General features: G+C 44.6%; 1 protein-coding gene across 1 annotated transcript; it reads left to right on the top strand.

The window, feature by feature from the left end:
* The first annotated feature begins 420 nt into the window (after nt 1-420).
* Nucleotides 421-10,695, top strand: sord (sorbitol dehydrogenase). The gene is made up of 9 exons (XM_084307858.1): nt 421-592; nt 707-740; nt 2,106-2,270; nt 4,043-4,202; nt 4,583-4,701; nt 7,961-8,026; nt 8,630-8,808; nt 8,928-9,049; nt 9,634-10,695. The coding sequence occupies exons 1-9, from the start codon at nt 536-538 to the stop codon at nt 9,797-9,799; spliced, it is 1,068 nt and encodes a 355-aa protein (XP_084163984.1). The 5' UTR covers nt 421-535; the 3' UTR covers nt 9,800-10,695.
* The last annotated feature ends 5,830 nt before the right edge of the window (nt 10,696-16,525 follow it).

The raw sequence follows: 16,525 nt of genomic DNA, 5'->3' as shown, positions 1-16,525 counted from the left end.
TCTGTCTAAGTGCATGTCTATGGCTTGGGGGGGAAACATGCACTTAGAATCGCCAGAAAGGCTTTCGAAATAGTGAAATGCCATGTTGGCCTCAATATTTTCAAAACAATTTATATGAAAAGGTTATGAAATGAACAATAATGTGATAAAATATAAAAACGGAGCTCAACGCATACATTTGATCAGTAGAAATCCGTTTGTTTCCCCAATACCAAGATGGCGGCGGTCTCGTGACGTCAGATTGTCTTCGAGAATCCTCACGCGCTCCCTTACGCCCATTTGCCCTCCCCCCACGAGCTCCACGTAACGCGGAAGTGCAGTGACGTTCCACCAATCACGTGCTTTATTTGGACTGCTCCCCACAACAACACCGACGACAGAGGGTGTACTTTGAGCCATGCCTACTGAAACTTTCTGAAAGCTGTACACAGGAGGAGTAATTATTGCATACAAAAGCACTATTTTACATGATTTATAGTCAGCGACTGTCTTCCTCAATCTGTCTCTCTTGTAAGGAGTGTGTCCTGCGTGCAACATGGAGAAGAAGGACAATCTCTCAGTGGTATTGCATGCTCAAGGCGACCTCAGGCTTGTACGAAATAATAACGAAACTCTCTGATACCAACCTCAAAGTTGCATGATTTCCTCTTATTAAGTTACAGTTCTGTGTCTAAAACACTATTTCGTCCCACTGGTTTTCTTACAGGAGCAACGCCCCATCCCTGACCCAGGACCTAATGGTATGAATCACTGATGTAACTGGAGGGTACATTGATTGATTGATTGAAAACTTTATTAACAGATTGCAGAATGGGTACAGTACAGTACAGCTCAATACATACAATTGTTAAGGGGATGCAGACCAGAGAAAGACTTTAGTCTTGTTTACATCAGGGTCCCCCATTTTCAATTCATCATAACATATTATGACATACATTGATTGATTGATTGAAAACTTTATTAACAGATTGCAGAATGGGTACAATACAGTACAGCTCAATACACACAATTGTTAAGGGGATGCAGACCAGAGAAAGACTTTCGTCTTGTTTACATCAGGGTCCCCCATTTTCAATTCATCAGGACATATATGACATACATGACATACAGATAGACAGTACTGCTACATCTATACATTTATGACATACCAGATTTGCAAATACAGTACTGTTTGTGATACGAAAAGAGTCCAGATAAGAGAGTATATACATTTGACGTAGAAACTGTACATTGGAGGAGGTTGGGGGGGGGGGGGGACTGTACATTGGAGGTGGGTGGGGGGGGGGGGGGGGGGGGAGGTTGGGTAGGAGGGGTGGGTGGGGGACACATCGATTAATTTGTAATTGTAACTGCAAAGATTCAAGTGAGGGATTTCTCTAACCTTAGTGTGATAAATATTATGTTTTCATTTAGTATTTCACTATTCAAATAGGTGGTAATAAAAACGACTACAGGTACTTAATTATTATTATTATTATCCCCACTGTGCACTTTGAGTGATCGTGAGACACGCACACACACACTTGTAACACATCTTGTAATAAAACCCACTATAAACTCTTCTTACCCACCTTTTTATTTATTTTATGCACTACCATTTATAAACGAATGCATCGTCATTACTGATGTTCCTCGTTATTAGCAGACTACTATTAGATTGATGCAAGTGACCTGAAAATATCATATTCTTTTGAGGAAATAAAATAGGAGACTATTTTGATGGCACAATAATTCTAGGAGCTAATGAGGAACTAGTAGGCAAACGGTTGACCGTCAGTTACTCAAGTCTCAGATGCAGAGCTGATGTCTCGATGCAGGCCGCTTGTACTTCACTTCCCAAAGACACTCATTAAAGAGCTAGCAATTTGACTGTCAAATCTCCATTCCTACCTTCTTCTTACCTCTAATCCTAAGAGTAAAATAACATGCGTTTGTATGCTTTGTTAACATACTAGTTCCTTATTAGTTTGACATTTTGTGAAAATAAAGTTATGAAATATGTAGCCTATATTTATTGTATATATCGGTGATTATTGACCTTACTGTGGTTTACCAACCGTGTATTTTACTGAACCGTCCACGGTCCCTCTTGCTGTGCCCATCAGAGGTTCTGCTCCAGATGCATTCCGTTGGAATATGTGGATCGGATGTGCATTACTGGCAGCACGGGCGCATAGGGCACTACGTGATGAGAGCACCCATGGTCCTGGGACACGAGGCCGCCGGGCGGGTGGTGAAAGTGGGATCGGCTGTCAAACACCTCAAAGCAGGCGAGTGTTTTTTTTCTGTCAAACGTGTGGAGGAATGAACGCCCTCCGCTCCGGCACCGTGTTCTGCGGGAGCACCACGTCGGCCTGCTCAGTGGAAGCAGACGAGGCTTTCCGCTTTTCAAGTAGGAATTAGTCGTCTTCATATTATAGGGACACATTCTATTGTATAGTTTTGTTCCAGTGTTTTTTTTTTTTTTTATTTTTTTTTTTTTTTTATCTACTTTTTCTCCCATTTTCAGATATAATACTGGAGTATCCTGAATAATATCACAATATTAAAGATATAATACTGGAGTATCCTGAATAATATCACAATATTAAAGATATAATACTGGAGTATCCTGAATAATATCACAATATTAAAGATATAATACTGGAGTATCCTGAATAATATCACAATATTAAAGATATAATACTGGAGTATCCTGAATAATATCACAATATTAAAGATATAATACTGGAGTATCCTGAATAATATCACAATATTAAAGATATAATACTGGAGTATCCTGAATAATATCACAATATTAAAGATATAATACTGGAGTATCCTGAATAATATCACAATATTAAAGATATAATACTGGAGTATCCTGAATAATATCACAATATTAAAGACAGAATACTGGAGTATCCTGAATAATATCACAATATTAAAGATATAATACTGGAGTATCCTGAATAATATCACAATATTAAAGATATAATACTGGAGTATCCTGAATAATATCACAATATTTTTTTTGGATCTACCTTTTCTTCTATTTTTCTCCCATCCCAATTTCGTACCGTCCAATTCTCCCCTCCCCTGTCTCGAACGCTGTTAGGCCACGCCTCCCACAGGTCGGCTGCAATGTGGACGAAGCCTTGCATCACGTGTCCCCTCCGGTACTCGAGGAAGCAGCCGTCGCATCTTTTTCACCTGCACAGCGCAATCTCTCAGCGGCGGGGGGGTCTGCGTTTGGAGGGACACGCCGCCCCCGTCGCTTCCTGATTCTGCTGCGCAGGCGCACCAACCGACCTGTAGGAGTCGCTGTCCACAACGTCCGATCCCCACCCATCAGCTTCCCACCCCCTAACACTGCCAATTGTATTAGTATGAACGACCAGCCAAGCTGATAGCAATGCGGAGAGCTGGGCTCGAACCCAGCGTCTCCTGCATTGGTGGCGAGTGCCTTGCCCACTACACCACCTAGCCGCCCTGTGTTGTGTGAAAAAGAAAAATTCACACCGTGTCACTGACTACAAGAAAGGTAATCGTAGGGGGCGGCTGGGTGGCGCAGCGAGCGGACTAAGCGCCTGCCTACCACCGCAGAGACACTGGTATCGAATCCAGCTGTCAGCGGTACCTCCGGCTTGGTCGGTCGTCCATACTGACACGATTGGCAGCGTCGGCGGGTGGGAAGCCGGTGGGGTGTGTATATCCTGGTCGTTGTAAACAGCGACTCCTACTGGTCGGTCGGGGCGCCTGCTCAGCGAGGAAGGGAACTGGGGGAGATAGTGTGAGCCTCCCACGCGTTACGCTCCCCCGGTGAGAGTCCTCGCTGTCAGGTGAAAAGAAGCGGCTGGCTGACTCCACATGTATCGGAGGAAGACGTGTGGTAGTCTTCACCCTCCCCAGGCCGACAGTAGGGGCACATGCGCGCAACGACCAGGAAGGGAATTGGCATAATGACTAAAATTGGGATGGGAGAAAAAGTAGATACAAAAAAAAAAAGTAATGGTATCCATTTGAAGTGTCCTGTAAACTAGGACCCGTTTGCGCTCCGCAGGGGACAGGGTGGCCATTGAGCCTGGCGTGCCTCGCCACATGGACGAGTTCTTCAAGTCCGGACGCTATAACTTGTCTCCCACCATCTTCTTCTGTGCAACCCCCCCCGATGATGGGAACCTGTGCAGATACTACAAACACAGCGCCGACTTCTGCTACAAGTAAATAACAGTGGTGTCCCTCTCTTCCTCTCTCTCTCTTCCCATCTCTCTCTCTCGCTCTCCCTCTTTCTCTCTCTCTCCCCTCATCTCTTATTTTTCTGTCTGCCTGCCTGTGGCGGCACGGTGATGTAGTGGTTAACACTGTCATCGCTTAACAGCAAAAAGGTCCTGGGTTCGATTCCCGCTTGGAGCCCAGGTGGGGTATCTCCTGGGGGGGGGGGGGGGGTCAAGGATGGGTCCAGGATGGGTCAAGCGCAGAGAGGCATTTCATTGGCGACCCAATGCATGTGTGTGTGTTCCTGAGTGTCGCCCATCTCGCATGTGTGTGTTCATCTGCACTGAACACTTCTTCTTCTCTCTCTCCACTCCCAACTGTCTAGGTTGCCAGATAATGTGACCTTTGAGGAGGGGGCTCTTATTGAACCTCTGTCTGTGGGCATCCATGCCTGTCGCAGAGCTGGGGTATCTCTGGGCAGCACTGTGCTCATCTGTGGTTCAGGTAGGAGGGCAGCATCTTTGCCACAGGGCTACACTGCAAACATCCTGTAATCAATGACTTAGGGATGGGCGTGAGTAATCGATTAATCGCGGCTATGAGAAAACTCATACAGTAGCTTTCATTTTATAAAAAATAAAATGTATACTTTTTTTTCTTTTCTTTTTACACATTTGTTTCACATGTATGTGTAAGATTATAACTGTTTGTTGGTTTCATTAAACATATACGTGAATGAAGTTTTTTCCCTCCACGAGTAATCAACGAGTAATCGAGTATATCATGCGATCAATCGATCTGGATTTTTCTTTAAAATGCCCATGACTTACTATACGGAACCACAGACTCTGGTCCACACACACACACCTCCATTTTATGATGAACGTGACTTTCCATTCCAGTCACACTACTGTAGTAGTAGTAGTTTTATTCAGTCATCACACGCAATACAATATGCACAATCATTCAACAATCTTTGATTTGGCAGTGACTGAAAAGGTACAGACTGAAGCATAATGCGTATACATGCCTGTCCTATATTCCTAACAAAATTAAGACTCAAACGGTATTCTAAAATATAATAACAAAAAAAATTATTATTCACATTTGTAATCTTCAAAAATAGCTATACAAACCATTTTCTTAAAAACCAAAAGTGAATGACTCATTCTTACTCATTACTCATTCTTCCACAAGTTAACCCCAACAATAGACATACATCTCGTTTGAATCCCTGTCTTAGCTTTTTGAACAGTGAATTTACAAATGTTAAATCATATTTTCTTTCATGTAAATAGTAAATGGCTGCTTTTTTACATAGCACTTTATCCAAAGTGCTTTACAATTTGTTCCTCACATTTTACACGTCCACACACCGACGGCGGAGGCAACCGTGCAAGGTGCCAACCTGCTCATCGGGAGCAATTAGGGGTTAAGTATCTTGCTCAAGGACACATCGACACGGCACGTGCACACATAGAGGCCATGGGGTGCTTGAGCACCTGCCTTTTTGAGCCTCATCAAAAAAGTGCCCTTTTTGAAAACAAAATAAAAGGAGAGATTTCTTTTGATATTTTTTTTTTTACCGTTACGCATATAGACTGCCCTTCCAACTGAAAAATGTCAGGATAGAATCAAAATATTAGGTAAAGAGAGAGAGATGCCCCGTATTCCATTGCAGTTTGCACGGCCTCCTCAGCGTGCCTCTCCGCGGACCTATATATTTTATGCATAGCGTGGGTGGTGATGATGATGATGATAGAAACCACTGTGGCGCATACAGTTGAATGCTGGTATTACACTCATTGAGGGACACGAAGAAGTCAAGTCCGATGGGATTTGGGAATCTCGAATACAAATCGGGATTGGAATAAAAAATGCATTTATATTAAACAATACAGAATATACAGCACTTCTTGGGGTCTGTAGGGTAAGCACTTATTCCCTCCCCCCTGAACATTTATGGAGATGTATGGGCCTTTTAAGTCAGTGATAAAAGTGTCTTTCAAGGATAAGTGAGCTCCTGCACTGATTATTATAGTTCAATATTCAATATTTGATCACCAAAACCCCCCAAAAAGCATAAAAAGGGGGCCCCCCGGGGCGGCTACGTGGCGTAGTGGGCAAGGCGCTCGCCACGAATACTGGAGACGCTGGGCTCGCCTGTTCGAGCCCAGCGCTCCAAATTGCTTTCAGTTTAGCTGGTCGTCCGTACTAATACACATTGGCCGTATTAGGGGGTGGGAAACTGATGGGTGGGGATCGGGCGTTGTGGACAGCGACTCCTACAGGTCGGTTGGTGCGCCTGCGCAGTAGAATCAGGAAGTGTCGGGGGCAGCGTGAGCCTCCCACGCGTTACTCCTTGCCACTGAGAGATCGAGCTGCGCAGGTGAAAAGATGTGACTGCTGTTACCTCAAGTACCGGAGGGGACTTGTGCTATGTATGACTTAGTCCACATTGCAGCCAGCTTGTGGGAGGCAAGAAACAGCGTCCGTGACAGGGGAGGGTTGAATTGGATGATACGAAATTGGGATGGGAGAAAAATATATAGAAAAATGTGAGAAAAAGTTAAAAAAAAAAAAAAAAAAAAAAAAAGGGGGCCCCCCGCCCGAAAAGGGCCCTTAAAAATCGCGCTACGCGTGCTCGGTTAATATATACACACAAGTGTAGTGCCCTTTTCAGCCTTTGAGCACCTGCCCCTCTAAAGTCCTGTGCACGTCCCTGGCACACGCTGCCCGGGAGGAGCGGGAATCGAATCGGGAACCTCCGGATTGCTCTACCTCCCGAGCCACTGTCGCCCCAGTATTGATCATGTATTGATTTCATGTATTGAAAAAAAAACCTTTGCACACCGTCCGGGAGTAACTTTGCTTTAGCTCTTACAACTGGAGTGTTTCAGAGAGTGCACACAGGGGAGAACAGTGAGGATGATTATGTTCCCGTAACATGCCCTTGCAAGTCGTAAACTTGCATGAACCACCCGAGAGGCGTAGCCACAGAAGTGAGCTTCATACTGACTTCACAAAACCCGGTGAACCTAAACCTAAACAGACTTTAATGTTTAACATTTGTCCTTTGTGCTGAACTGAAGAAAACAAGCTTATGAATGAACACGTGTAAATACTCAGTGAAATAGTTGTACTCTTGCACTAACATATGAATGAATGAATGAATGAATTTATACACACACACACACACACACACACACACGATATATTACATATACATATCTTCATGTGAAACATCATCGTCCAGATTGTGTCGTGTGCCAGGTCTCCCAAGAAGCTATTTAAAGTTTAGTTTTGGAGGGAGCCTGATCACAAATTATAAACAAACAAAAACATACAACATGGATAGGCTTACACACCTACCTACTAACATACATACAACATAGATACATAAATACAGACAATTAATAATCCTAAGTATGGACTCTATTTAGAGATATGATTTGAGCAATTCCTCTTTCAGTGATTTCTTTTGAAGGTGGAGATGGATTTTGACTGTTTCAGACTCTCGTCGAGCATAAAGGGCTGGCTATACAGTATAGAACTAATAAAAGATGGGGTTACCATGTCGCTCACCGATAACTGTGCCACTGTCACTCGGATCCTTCATGCATTGTATAAGATAACCTTGATAACCTTGTCTTAGTTCAGTCAGTGTCTACTCAGCTAAATTCTTAATAATTAGCATACATTGTGCACTTTCCTGGAGTTTTAAATTGGAAAACATCTCTTATGTGTTGATCTTTTGTCACAGGACCCATTGGGTTGGTCTGTCTGCTGGTGGCCAAAGCAATGGGCGCTTCACAAGTGGTAATCACTGGTAAGACATGAGAGTCGTAAAAACATGAACACACCTCAAGTGGAGACGCAGACTGTACTCTTGGGGCATCCTGTCACAGACCTTTCCTTTGCTGTTTTTTAGGGCTGTACCGAATGTCATGTACTGTTGTAATCCACTATGTCTGGATGGTTCTTAGGGTCCCTCACGTATGTTCTGATCTAGGGAAGTCAGCTTTTTCCTTTGATGCCTCTAATTCATGGAATGTCCTTCAACTCTCTGAAATTGGAGGTTCTCCCTCCATGTTTAAACGTATGATTTCAGACCATTGTGTGACTACCTGTAACTGTTTTAGCTGATCTTTAAAAAAAAAATTATTTTAAAGGTTATATATTTTTACTCTGGTGTTTAATTTTCTGTGAATGTTGTTTGTATTATCTACTGTTTTACATTTTGTACAATCGCCGTTTCTGTAAATGAGTGAAACCTATGAAGCTTACGATTTTAAATAAAGGTTGAAATTAAATTAAATGTTTCCGATACTAGTGATACTCAGTGCAGATGGTATCGTGACTCTGCAGACCTGTCGTCGGAGCGGTTGACGATACTAGTGATACTCAGTGCAGATGGTATCGTCCTCTGCAGACCTGTCGTCGGAGCGCTTGGCGATGGCTAAGCGGTTGGGTGCAGACTTCCCCCTGAGCGTCACCAGAGAGGACAGACCTCAGGAGCTGGCGAGGCGGGTGGAGGACCTCCTGGCGGCGCCGCCTCACATCACCATCGAGTGCACTGGTGTGGAGAGCAGCGTCCAAACAGCCATCTACGTATGTACAGTAACCATGTACAGTATGTACAGCAACCAGGGGTGTAAAAAGTACCCAGAAATTATACTTAAGTGAAAGTATGGGTACCGTCTCACAATCGTACTCGTGTTTGGTTTCAGGCGACGCGCTCCGGGGGTGTGGTGGTGCTGGTGGGTCTGGGAGCAGAGATGGCCACGGTTCCTCTGATCAACGCCGCCGTCAGAGAGGTGGACATCCGGGGGGTGTTCCGCTACTGCAACACGTGAGTTAACACCCACTGTGACCCTTTTGTACCAAATACATCTTCTTTTTTTTAACAAACGTTTTTTATTGGTGAAGCAAGTTTGTACAATTACAAAATCAACATTATTCATTCACCATTTTTCCCCTTTTTTTTTTGTATAATCTACCCCACCCACCCCACCCCAAATATAACAAAGGAGTAGTCTGAGTCAGGTATGATACATTAATCAGTTATGGAGTATACATAGTTAACTAGTAGTATTACATAGTACTGCTGGGCCTGGTTAGATGGGAGGGCCACTCAAAAACGTAAGACACTCAGTCAGGAGGGAGAACAGATAGACTGTTAAAGTAGGAAATGAACGGCTGCCACTTTTTAAAGAATCTTTCGTTAAGAGTTAACGGCACGGTGGTGTAGTGGTTAACGCTGTCGCCTCACAGCAAGAAGGTCCAGGGTTCGATTCCCGCTTGGGGACCAGGTTTCCGCGTTGCCAGGTACCCAGGTGGGGTATCTCCCAGGCCTTTCTGTGTGGAGTTTGCATATTCTCCCCGTGTTCGCAAGGAAGGATGGACCGGTGACATGTTTGTCTCGCTGTGTTTCAGCTGGCCAATGGCCATCGCCATGTTGTCGTCGGGGAAAGTGGACGTGAAGCCGCTCGTCACCCACCGTTTCCCCCTGGAGCAGGCGGCCCAGGCCTTCGAGACCACGCGCCAGGGCCAGGGGGTAAAGGTCATGTTGAAGTGTGACGAGAAGGACCAGAACCCGTGAGAGACCACGCGCCAGGGCCAGGGGGTAAAGGTCATGTTGAAGTGTGACGAGAAGGACCAGAACCCGTGAGAGACCACGCGCCAGGGCCAGGGGGTAAAGGTCATGTTGAAGTGTGACGAGAAGGACCAGAACCCGTGAGAGACCACAGAGAATTAACACAAATTGTGAGGAACTCCCACAGACGGGTGACATAAATAGTAGGGCTGTCAGTTTATTGCGTTAATTAGATTAATTAATTACACAGAAAATTATCGCGTTATGAAAATTAACTCAAAATGTATTTAATTTTTTTTTTATATACATTTTTAAATTTATACATTTTTAATCATTCATTCCATAATAACGTAGAATAAACATTTACATTTTTTTTTTTTTTTTAAATGGTCCATTTGCATGTTCTTGGTATCTGATTCTATGGACATCTATGGATCTCAGGGAATGTATTCCCAGTGTCAGAAATACTGTGTCTGTATACTAGGCTTGAGCTAATTGTAATGACAGAAAAAACCTAAGCCTAAAGGGCAACGCTGGCTGCGTGAATATTAAAGGCAACCAACTTGTGTTCAGCTTTTCGTTCAGCGTTTCTCTGATTGGCCACACGGCCACGTGACCGCCCTAGCACACGCCTTTTTCCGCTGAGAGACGCGGCAGAAGCGCTGGTCGAACCAACGCGCTGGTCGAACCAGTTCAGACAGAGGTGTTTATTTATATTAATAATTATAAACATATCTACTAGAAACACTGGTGTTCTGTTGTGTGACTGTACTAAACTCTTCCACCACATGACCGACATTTGACATACAGTACACCTCCTATCTATGTTGGGATTATGTTTGGTCATGACAAAACAATAAAAATCGCTACGGTTAGTAACGCTGCCACCACCCACTTCAATGACAGAGCTCTCATATTTGCGAATGCATAAACTATATCTTAAATTATGGTGATGTGTCTAATATGGCTGTCGCGAAGTCATTGATAAGCGACAGCCATATTAGACACATAGCCATAATTTAAGATATAGTTTATGCATTCGCAAAATATGAGAGCGCTGTCATTGAAGGGCTTCCTACAACAAACGCAGCACGGCCGCTGCTGCTGCTGGAGCTGAAGTGATGTACAGTGACGAGTGAATCTGGTAGTTGGTTGTTAAAAACGCGAAACATAATAACGTTACGCTTTCTAGTTCAGCGCATTTCATAACTGTATGGGCTTTGTTTATACTTCAGAGGTGATGTACAGTGACGAGTGAATCTGGTAGTTGGTTGTTAAAAACGCGAAACATAATAATCAGTCAGCAGCACTCCACTGCTACCGCAGCTGAACACAAGTTGGTTGGTACAGCAGCTGAACACAAGTTGGTTGGTACAGCAGCTGAACACAAGTTGGTTGGTACAGCAGCTGAACACAAGTTGGTTGGTACACAAGTTGGTTGCCCGCGCTGCCGCTTGCTCCTTGGATTTCATTTGGGACGTGGGACGGCTGCCGCTTGCCTGCGCGGCGTCTCTACAATTCGTAGCCGCATTTCTGCAGACCCCTCTCTGATTGGTTGAGGCCATTTCTGCAGACCCCTCTCTGATTGGCCGAGCGCGCGCATGCGCATGAGCCGCGACAAGCTCCTCTAGCCAGGAGTCGAAACTCCGTTAAGCTCCAGAGAGAGAGGCTGAAAACCCACAGTTGTTGCCCGACGGATGGGAGCCGAATCCCGGATCCGAGTTTTCTGATGAATAGCCCCAAAACATGGAGGTCGCGAACGCAATTTATACGCATGGAAGTATTGATTACGCCATAACGAATCATTAAAAAAATATACCGTTAACTGGAATATGTTGTGTGTGCCTTTACACATATGTTGGATAGGATTATGTAATTGGTTTGTCATTAAAAACCAATAATAATAGCTTGCCTGCTTCGCTGACCAGAGCTCTCTCAGATCCAAAGTTTTAATTGCAGCTTGGAACATACATGTTTCGGAACCAATGTGTAACTAGACAGTTACAATATAACATTTATATTAATTAACCCAGTTAATGCCTTAAGAGAAAGAGTCTGGTGGTCAATTGCTAAGGAAATGTTGTGTCTTACTAATAATAACTAATTCCTTGGTCAATAGAAGTCTCTGTGATACTTTCTGAATATGATTTGGGAACATCAAATGGGCAGGCCGCGAAATAACAACGTTACAATGTACAGTTTCTCTGACAGCTGGCTGTGTTGTGAAATGTGCATAACGTTATGAATAAACCGCGAAGTCACGCGAAATAACGTTATACGCGAATCTGGTAGTACATTTCCAATCAGAGAGGGGCTTCGCTCAACCAATCAGAGAGGGGTCTGCAGAAATGGAGCTCAACCAATCAGAGAGGGGTCTGCAGAAATGCGGCTACGAATTGTAGAGACGCGCCTGCGCGTGGGGGCGGGGGGTCGCGGCCAATCAGAGAAAAGCTGAACACAAGTTGGTTGCCTTTAATATTCATGCGCCCTGGCTCAATGATAACACCAGAGCCCAGAGAAAAGAGTATATAATAATAGGAAGGCAGAGCGGAAGTGGAAACGTGACAAACTTCAAGTTTCACTTGAAATGCTTAGGGACAGTCGCATTAACTACCAGCTAGCGGTTAAAGCGGCGAGAATCACATATTTTTCTGACCTCATCAACAACTCCCACAACCCCAGGACCCTGTTCACTACCATCAACTCTCTCATTAGCCCCCCCCCCCCCCCCCCCCCAAGCACCTGCCTGGATGTGTCCCCAGCTAAGTGTGAGGAATTCTAAAAAAAATTCACCACCAAAGTTGAAGATATCAGAAGGAACATCTCACCCCCCACATGTAACCTAGCTGTCCCTCTGGTCTGCTCATCCACACTGACCTGCTTTCAGCCCATCAGTCTACTCACCCTCGCAACCTGCCCCCTTGACACTGAAACAGGTTTTTCACACAACCGGTCCCAGCATCCTCTCCATTATTAACAGCTCCCTGGCAACTGGTACTGTTCCATCCTGCTTTAAACATGCAGTAGTCCAGCCCCTATTGAAAAAAACAAACCTTGACCCCACCCTGCACAGTAATTACAGGCCCATTTCCAAGCTTCCTTTTCTGTCAAAAATACTCTAAAAGGTTGTTCTGTGCCAATTGTCTCCCTACCTGCACCAGAACAGCATCCTGGAGACATTTCAGTCAGGGTTCAGGACTGGCCATAGCACAGAATCAGCCCTCCTTAAAGTGTCAAATGACCTACTCCTCGCCGCTGACAACCGTGACTGCTCTGTTTTAATGCTGCTTGACCTCAGCGCAGCTTTCGACGCTGTTGATCACACCATTCTATTAGATCGTCTCCAACATGGGGTTGGTGTCAGTGACACTGCACTAGCATGGTTCTCCTCCTATCTCACAAATAGAAGCTTTGCTGTCAACATCGCCAACTGCTCCTCCCCCTCAACCTCCCTCTCCTGTGGGGTCCTGCAAGGGTCCATCCTTGGCCCGATCCTGTTCTCTCTGTACATGCTACCCCTTGGTCCAATCATTCAGAAGCACAACATCTCTTTTCACTGTTATGCTGACGACACACCGCTTTACGTTTCCCTGAAACCTAACAACCAGTCTCTACTTAACAGTCTCATGTCCTGCCTGGATGACGTTAAATGTTGGATGGCACAAAACATTCTACAACTAAATCAAAACAAATGCGAAATAATCCTCTTCGGTCCCCCAGACGCTGTCACCACCCTTACCAACAGCCTTGGCAACCTGTCCTCCCTGGTCAAGCCTTATGTCAAGAACCTAGGTGTCATTTTTGATCCACAATTTAAATTCGACAGACAAGTGAACTCGGTGGTAAAGGCATGTTTTTTCCAACTACGCACCATTCAAAGCCCTTCTCTCCCCTGCAGACCTTCAGAGAGTCATCCACGCCTTCATTTCATCTAGATTAGACTACTGCAACTCCCTCTATATAGGCATTAACCAGTCTTCCCTGTCCCGCTTACAACTGGTACAAAACGCTGCTGCCAGACTGTTGACCGGAACCCGCAAGAGAGACCACATCACCCCTGTCCTTGCCTCCCTTCATTGGCTTCCAGTACGCCACAGGATAGATTTTAAGGTTCTCCTATTTGTTTTTAAAGCCCTTAATGGTCACCCCCCCTCCTACATCTCAGACCTCCTATCCCCCTATTCCAACACCAGGTCCCTCAGGTCAGCCGATCAGAGGCCCCTGACAGTCCGGAGGTCTAACCTCAAGCTCAGGGGGGGCCGTGCCTTTGCTATCGCAGCCCCTGAACTGTGGAACAACATCCCCACCTCCATTAGGCTCGCCCCCTCGATAGATGCCTTCAAATCGAGGCTCAAAACCCACTTCTACCTACTAGCCTTTCCCGTTTACTGACTCATGCCCTGTTTTCCTATGTGTTTGCCTGTGTGCCCTCCCATAAAACGGAGTGTGATTGTTGTCAATATGTATCTATGTGTATCTACCCTCTGTACAGCACTTTGGTTGACACGTGTCATGTTAAATGTGCTATATAAATAAATCTGATTGATTGATTGATTGAATGAACCAAATGAGAATATCAATTCAAATTTTTTTTCTTTTTTTTGACTGAATAACTAACACCATGCTAAAATTTACCAGACCTGAAAAATCTAAGCAAATTAATAAAGGGAAGATGATTAAACAGAAGGTTTTGTAGATACAGTACTGACTTCTGCCATCCGGACACATGCAATTTGAAATATGATTATAGAATATAAAATATCAGGCCTAAAATGGTTATGCGATTAAAATGCGATTAATTAGATAAATTAATTACAAATCCTGTAATTAATTAAATAATTTTTTTTTAATCGCCTGACAGCACTAATAAATAGACCATAGACCACTGCAACACTTCCGGTATTCTGAAATCATGGGAGAGAGAGCGGGGGGGGGGGGGGGGGGTGGAAATGAATGACTGTGGATGAGAGCCTTGACATTAAGTGGTTGTAGCTACGGCTGTGGGGGTGCTGGATTCAGATTCAGATTCCTTTATTAAGCCATTTGTGTAAAAACACATTGGTAATTGTTGCAGCATTACAGTGTATGCATTTTTTTATTTCTTTTTTCACAGTAACGACAAACACCAACACAGACACAGGACAAAAAACAGTGCAGTGGAGGATTAATCATTTAAATACATATATATATATATAAAGTGTAAAGTGCAGAGTTCCAGTAAGGACTAGTGCAGTGCGGTCAGTGTCATTGTGCCAGTGTCACTTGGGGGCAGAGGGGGGGGGGGGGGCCTGAGGCATTGATCAGCCTGGCGGCTGAGGGGAAGAAGCTCAGTCTGTGACGAGCTTTCACAGCCTTTGGGATCCTCAGCCTTCTCCCAGAGGGGAGCAGGGTGAAGAGGCTGTGACCGGGGTGGGAGGGGTCGGCCATGATCTTCCTCGCCCTCTTCAGCGCCCTGGAGTCGTGCAGGGACCTGAGGGAGGGCAGGGGACAGCCGATCACCCTCTCCGCGGAGCGAATCACCCGCTGCAGCTTGGCGAGATCTTTTGCCGCTGCAGCGGGGAACCAGGAGATGATGGAGTGGGTGAGGATGGACTCAATGATGGCCGTGTAGAATTGGGCCATCATGGTCCTCGGCAGTTTGTATTTGTTCAACTGCCGGAGGAAGAAAGTCCTCCCCTGGGCCTTTTTGAGCAGGCCCGTGATGTTGAGCTCCCATTTCAAATCCCGGGAGATGGTCATGCCAAGGAATCGGCATGACTCCACGGAGGCCACCTGAGTGCCTCCCAGTATGATGGGAGGGGGCAGGGCTGCTTTCCTCCTGAAGTCCACTACCATCTCCACTGTCTTTTGAGCATTGAGCTCCAGGTTGTTGCAGCTGCACCAGCTCTGCAGCCTCTCGATGGAGACATGATCCAATAGACTTTTATACGCCCGAGTCTCCTGAACAAGGAGAGACCCGTCCCAAGTCGATCTGCACTTTCTCGGCCGAGCTATAGTCACTTTTCCGTAGGGATGCACCGATCCGATATTGGTATCGGTATCGGCCGCCGATATCAGTAAAATAGCTGGATCGGGTATCGGTAAAAAAATATATATATATCGGATTTTTTTATTTATTATTATCATTTTTTTTATAATAAATAAAATAAGAAGTAACCATTCAGTACATTTATATCTGTGTTAATTTGTTACATTTAGTTTCACTAAGTTAGGAAAGTAATGTTTTAAGTCAAGCCTGATGTTGCCTTGCACAAAAGAATGATCCCAGTCTCTTCCACACAGTGAGGGATACAGTTTAATAATTGAATGAATGAAGTTTATTTTCTGTCTGTTTACAACAAATCAAAAACACACTTGTGATCCTTTACAATTCTTAAAAACAAAATATATTTTAATATATATAAAAAAAAAAACGTGGATTAAATTTGTTCTTTTTTTTAACTTTTTTGTAAAAAAAAAAATAATTCGGATCGGTATTGGCCGATACCCAAACCCAGGTATCGGTATCGGGACTGAAAAAGTCGGATCGGTGCATCCCTACTTTTCCGCACCGACTCCCGAACTCTGCATGTGCAGATTGTCCAGAGATTTAACTTTTATCAACATTTATCAGGTTTATCAATATGCGCATGCGTAGTTCGGGAGTACTGTAGGTGCGGGAAAGTGACTATAGCTCGGCCGAGTCAAAGTCAAAGTGCCGATCAACTTGGGACTGGTTTCTCCGTGTTCAGG

Source organism: Notolepis coatsorum (genome assembly GCF_963971535.1).
Source record: "Notolepis coatsorum genome assembly, chromosome: 2".
NCBI lineage: Eukaryota > Metazoa > Chordata > Actinopteri > Aulopiformes > Paralepididae > Notolepis > Notolepis coatsorum.
The sequence above is the reverse complement of the archived record's forward strand: the minus strand, read 5'-3'. Positions and strand labels throughout refer to the sequence as shown.

Excerpts from the sequence above, each read along its gene's own strand:
- sord (XM_084307858.1), top strand. The coding sequence starts at position 536 with ATGGAGAAGAAGGACAATCTCTCAGTGGTATTGCATGCTCAAGGCGAC. Across the intron at positions 2,271-4,042 it reads TGTCAAACACCTCAAAGCAG|GGGACAGGGTGGCCATTGAG; the intron begins GCGAGTGTTTTT and ends TGCGCTCCGCAG. Across the intron at positions 4,203-4,582 it reads AGCGCCGACTTCTGCTACAA|GTTGCCAGATAATGTGACCT; the intron begins GTAAATAACAGT and ends CCAACTGTCTAG.